Source organism: Zea mays, chromosome 1, assembly GCF_902167145.1.
Source record: "Zea mays cultivar B73 chromosome 1, Zm-B73-REFERENCE-NAM-5.0, whole genome shotgun sequence".
NCBI lineage: Eukaryota > Viridiplantae > Streptophyta > Magnoliopsida > Poales > Poaceae > Zea > Zea mays.
In genome coordinates this window covers 302,196,033-302,202,226 of record NC_050096.1, presented here as the reverse complement: position 1 = coordinate 302,202,226, position 6,194 = coordinate 302,196,033, and the positions used below count along the sequence as shown (strand labels likewise).

General features: G+C 49.5%; 1 protein-coding gene across 1 annotated transcript; it reads right to left on the bottom strand.

Moving 5' to 3' along the window:
• Positions 1–2,826: 2,826 nt before the first annotated feature.
• Positions 2,827–3,544, bottom strand: LOC100275098 (uncharacterized). Its single transcript, NM_001176994.2, has one exon. The coding sequence runs from the start codon at positions 3,402–3,404 to the stop codon at positions 3,057–3,059; it is 348 nt and encodes a 115-aa protein (NP_001170465.2). The 5' UTR covers positions 3,405–3,544; the 3' UTR covers positions 2,827–3,056.
• Between the last annotated feature and the right edge of the window lie 2,650 nt (positions 3,545–6,194).

The window sequence follows — 6,194 nt, the reverse complement described above, 5'->3', positions numbered from 1 at the left end:
TAAGATGAATGGAATGCAAATTACTATGTATAGAGAGATTTTTAATAAAAATATGTATTCTATTAAGATAAATATAAGGATGAATGTTTTATATATCTTTTATGAAAATATAAAAAATATTAGAATATAGAATAACCATTTAAATGTTTGTTTCTTATTCGTGTCTCTTTATGTCGTAAGCATGACCCATTTAGTCGTATCCGTGTGGCTACCGTATCTAAGTTTAAATCCGTGTGGCTACCGTATCTAAGTTTAAAGCACAATATGTCACGGTTATTCAAGTCATGTCGTGGCGTGGCTTAGACTCTTATTTTTAGATGGTATTGTCGGCTTCAAACGGCCACATCCAAACTTTTATAGATACTCTTTTTTTTTTTTTTTTTTTTGCACTCGTTCGGGACTGATCGAGCTCTAGGGTTGTTTTTTTTTTTGCGTTTTTTTTCTACACATTGTGGAGTATGGTGTGCAGCATGGATTCCAGTATCCTGGCTTGCTCCATTTTCTGGCAAAGAGGGGGAAGGAAGGTGGGCCGGAAGAGGTGAGGTTGACCGCGATCGATGCGACGATCCCCAGGTCTGCCCTGAATGTGATGTGATTGCTTTTGCGAGGGTGCAGACAATGGCAATGGGCAGGTGCGGAACCACCGGGCTGGGCTGGACTGGGCTGGGCTCCATGCCATGTCAACATGGGCCGCTGGTGATAGCAAGCCCATCTTTTAGTTCCTCTCATTGCCATGTATTCTAGAATCCAACTGTAGATGGAGATGGTATTTGATAGTGGTCTATGTTTAAACTATGGGCCAGTGGAGTTGAGGCTGTAGATATGGTTCTGGATGTCTTGTGACATACACATGTACACCAAAAACTATAAAACCCTGTGACTGGTAAGCAGCTCTTTACGGATTACATGTTCGACTTTTTCTATCTGTCTTGGTGCACTTGTGTTTCTTCCGTGCGATCAGCCCATGCATGTCTGATGGAATTCTATCTAAATTTTCGTTCCCATTTGCGCCTACGTAGCGGGCAGCTGCATGCCGTTCTCTCACCCAAAAGGTTACTCCCTCCGTTTCTTTTTATTAGTCGCTGTATAGTACAAAATTGCACTATCCAGCGACTAATAAAAAGAAACGGAGGGAGTACTAATTAACGTGCATCACAAAAGCGATGAGGAGGAGGAGGAGGTATCTTATTCTCTGTTTGTTTGTGACCCGCGCGCAAACTCTATCAAATTCAATTCAAAGCCGTCCGTCCCCAAGGCAGTTCTATGCAGTAGCTACCTTTCGGATTCGAATTCTGTCTCGGCCTGGCTCCCATCATTGCTTCCTTTTCTTCTTCTTCTTTTTCTACAAAGCTATATCTTCTGAGCTCAGCGCTTCTAGAATTGTGCCAGCTTTTGTGGTGTCGCCGTTTGAAATCAAACACAGACGGCACGACACGTCCCGTACAGACGAGAGAAGGGAGAAGCGAGAAACTGAGCACGGCAGGAGAAGATCGTGACGGCCAACGCAAGGCCGTCTCGTCTGCTGGGTGGCGGTGGGTAGTGCTGCGAATATGGCCAGAGTTTTTTTTTTTTTTTGGGCCAGCACGAGCACGGCACGAAAATAGGAGTCTAAAGTACGACCCGACACGAAGTAATACGGACCGAGATAGCACGGCTCGAAGGCGGGTCTGAGTTGAGCCTTAAATTCTGGTCTGTTACCTTTGACACGGCCTGCACAGATGGGCCAGCACGACATAATTAAACCTAAGTTGTTTAATTTCTTTAATTTAGTAACCTATCAACCTTATATTGTTGTGTTATTTATAGTTTATGTGGTCAGATGATGTTAGAATTATTTAATATCTTTAATTTAGTAGGTTATGGACTTTAAGTGGGTGTAACATTTTGATTTTATGTGTTCGAATATATGGGTCGGGCTTAGACCGGCATAGCCTAACAAAGACACATCGTGCTTTAGGGCATGACGATGGGCTTGGACTGAGCCGACCCACTAGCTGTGGGGCTGCCCAGTGTTGCTGGACAGGAGTACATCTGCAATGCAAAAAAAAAAAAAAAACCATAAATGCGGTTTTAAGATGGCACCGGACGACGACCAGATGCGGGGATCTGACGGCAGCAGATAATGCGGGGTGGTTCTTGGAAGGGAGATGCTGGCTTGGGAAAAGAAATAAAGAAAAGAGCCGCTGCACTGCATCGCCCTCGCTGCGTCGCAAGGAATGGAAATCCTGCTGCGCGCTGGCCGCTGGTCTTTTGACCGCGACACGCGCTTGAAATAAAGCTGGGGCCTGAACCTGATGGGGAGCTTGGACTTGTTGGTTTCTGGGCGCTCTCGGTCTCCCTGCGAGTGCGACTGCGACTGCAAGGTGGACATCCTGTCTGCATGATTGGCTTTCGTTTCGTGCCGTCCCATCACAAGCTCAAGCATCGCAACACACCTCACTGACACGGGAACCCTCCATTTGCAGTCGCAGTTGCAATTCGCGAGGACAAAGGGCAGAGAGGAGGGTTTAGGCTTTCTCCGGTGACATTCGGATGCGAATGCGTATTTAGGGAGTCCGTGAGCCGCTGCGTCTGTGCATTTAACTGGAGTGCTCCAGCAGCTCTCTTATCCGGCCTCGTATTGCTGTTTCCGGCCATATCGCAGTTATCCAGAATATGCGAGGAGGAGAGAGAAGTGTGGATTTGCGCATGCTGAAGCCAGGCCTCCAATTATGCGATACCATATACGCATGCTGCTGGGATCGGTACAATACGTAAATTGAGGATGCGAGCCCCTTTACGAATCCTGCTGGAGAAAGCCTTACAGACAGACACTTTGTTCGAGCAAAAAACCAAAATTACTACTAGACGATTCATTCATTCTAATTTAATTAGGCACTCAACTCCACTCCACGGAGCAGCAGTCCAAGTTATCAAACAAACAAACAAACAACACACGCACCGGCTAATCCATGTCTAAAGTAAGCTCACCTTCTCACTTTCACACACACGCACGCACGCACGCCAACCAAGGGAGACGAAGCAAAGAACGCTTCGAAACCTTGTGCAGTGCAGTCCTACCAGAAGCATGCAGACTCGGCGGCACCGGCGGCGGCGGCGGCGCGGGGCCTGCCGGCGCCGGAGAGGCGGCCGTAGCGGGAGGAAGAGCGGCGGCGGGCGGCCCAGCCGAAGCAGAGGCGGAGGCGCGCGCGGAGGCGGCGGAGGCCCGTGGCGGCTGCGCGGCGCAGGCGGCGCATCCCCGCCCAGACGACGCGCCTGGCGCGGGCGCGCGGGGGGAGCGCCGCCGCCGCGTCGGCGTCGCGCGAGAAGTGGTAGCTGCGGAGGAACAGCTGCCGCCGCTCCACCTGCCGCTCCCACCGCGCCATCTGCTCCAGGTACGGCACGGACGCCACGCGGACGGACATGGCGGCGCGGCGGCGGCGACGGCTCTTTCGTCCCTTCGTCCTTGCCCCTGCCCCTGCTGCTATATATATGCTCTGCGTCGCGTGTCTAGGGAGGAGGCGCAGACAGGAACGGCTCTGCGACGTGGGATGGGAGTTGTGGACGTGGAAGAGGACGAAGGGGGAGGGGCAGAATTAATAGTGTGGTGGGCTGGTGGCGGGAGTCGCGGCGGCGAGGGGGAGGGAGGAGACGAAGCGGAGGAGGCGTTTTGGTTTTTTTTTGGCTGCGCGAGGGGAAGGGCAGGGGAGATGTTTGGAGTGGGAGAGCGGAGGGTGGGCGGCTTTATGCTTTCTTGGACGTTTTGCTTCCACAAATCGACCTCCCCGATTTTTTTTTTTTTTTTTGGCTAGGCGGATGGATGGGTTGGAATTTTAGCACTCTCGTTTATTTGACGCAACGAGTAAACCGTTATATAACCTGGCAGGCCACTATAGCTTAGCGGTCAAGTTCAGAACACAAACTAGCTAGCTAGCTAGCTCATTTCTAGTTTAAGTAACTCGTACTCGATCGTGAATCAGCGCTTTAAATATGAACAATGAAGCATCCATGCTTACACTATTTGAGTTACTATATATATATATATATATATATTTACCATTAGTCTATCGTTGGTTTATGTCTAATTGATTTTTTTAAGGTATGAATGAAAACAGAAAGGGTCACTGGGTCAGCACTTTTATGTAGTAGGACAATGTTATTGGAAGCTTAATACCACTTTTATTAATTAATTAATCCACGACGCAGACGTCAGTCCACGCACGACGAAGGCCCGCTACGCTTTCCCCTTCCCCCGTCTCTGTTTTTTGCACGCAAGAAGTGTGAGCGTTTAACAGCACGCGCCGTTCCGGGGTGGGTGGGTCCACCAACCCATGATGAATGGCTGGCAGACGGGGTATTGCTATTGCTATGGGTGTTACTCCATCGTACCGTAGTTAGTACTTAATCTCTTTGAAAAAGTCAACTGTGTTTTTACTCGCATCGAACGTACGTACAGTACGTACTCTACAAAATATAACATTGGCATTTCGCAGTTCATGATTAACGTTGTTTATAGTAGTACTATCCCATCCCTTGTGGTGGTGTGGTGTACGGACGGCGAAAGGACCGTTGGATGGGACAGGATCTGACCCCTCCCTCACGTGATACGATCATCTCCACCACCACGCCCTGCGCTTTCTGGATTCTCCAAAAATCCGCTGCCAGCCAGCCAGCCTCACCCTCCTGCCAATCCTGGTGGATTTTGTTTCCTTTTTTCTTACTGCACGGACAGGTAGGTGCGATTAAATGTTTGGGCAGAATGTTTCCGATTATCTGCGCAATTCGTTGCGAGTTTCTGTGTAGACAATACGTAATAAACATACGAACCGTGTGTTTGTTGAATACTGAAAATCGTGAGATGGTTCTAATTTTTCTTTTTCTTTTTGGGCATATACCCCCTTTTGTCGCATGTCGCATCGCATCGCATGCCCCGACAGGCAGATGCACACGAGGGACCAAATGGAACGAATTGACAATGAGATGCCAGCACCCGCGTCGCCTAGGACCTCTTTGTTTGGTCAAAAACCAGACCTGCTTTGGTCCTACATATGCTCTCACTAAGTCAGATTATGACTATTATTCGCTCCCTAGCTAGCTAGCTAGCTGGCTACCGCTTGCTGTCAGGCAGCCAACTAGGCTATGCTAGCCAACTAGGCGCTTGCATCGCGTGCAAAACCATTCAACACCCCCATCTGTTTCATGGCGTCTAGTCTCAGCAGCATCACATATGCTCGACGAATGATTAGCCAATGATGAGAGGCAATCGACTCGGTCTCGGTGGCTGCATACTGCAGTGCTCGCTTCACGCTACTGCCGCCTTGCATGCACATACACACACAAAAAAAAATGGACGTGTCTGGTCTGCCAGCGGCACTGCTGCAGATCGACGCTACGTACGTTAACGTGTTGCTGATATATAGTCAAACCAAATAGTAATCTCATCTCAAGGCACGTTGGAATCTGAACACACGTACACTTCCACGATTACAACTTGCCAACGAAGCAATCAGATTATTATTATTAGTACTAGTACAGTACATATGATATACGTGTGTCACTACCGTTAATAAGTACTACTAGCCGATTCGGCAGGGTGTAACGGCTCGGCCTTTACGATCTAATGGTGTGGTCTATAGGCTCTGCTGGCAGCGCCTATTATTTTATGATTCTATGGACTAGACGGCGTTCGTTCGTGCGTGGTCCGGTACGATCCCGAGGAACGCTACGATCACCACGTGTCTTGCAGGCAACGGCACACATCTAGCAAGTCAACGCCACACATGACACATACGGCTGCCGTGCCGCCTGCCCGCGTTCCTTGTTCTGTATAGACGCGCACGGGATTATCCATGGGCCATAAGAGCAAGACTGCAAGACGACGGACTGGCTGGCTGGCTGGTTAGGCAAGGTCAGCCAGCCGCGTGCAAAAACACAATGCAATGCCAGGTCAGATGAGTTTTTTTTTTTTTGGGAGCGGGTATGTACACAGGCCTGGCCGGGACATGGACCTTGACCTCACGCCTGACGGGAATAGTCTCATGCTCAGGTCTTTTTTGATACTATCTGCATGCAGGATCGTTCGGTATAGCATTCGCCACCCACTCCATCGGCCGTGAGTTCTGAATACCAGAAGCTCCCCACGCTGTCAAACTCCCCGCATTCCATCTAGTACATGTACAACACACCACGCTGCGACGCATCCACCGGGGGTGGGT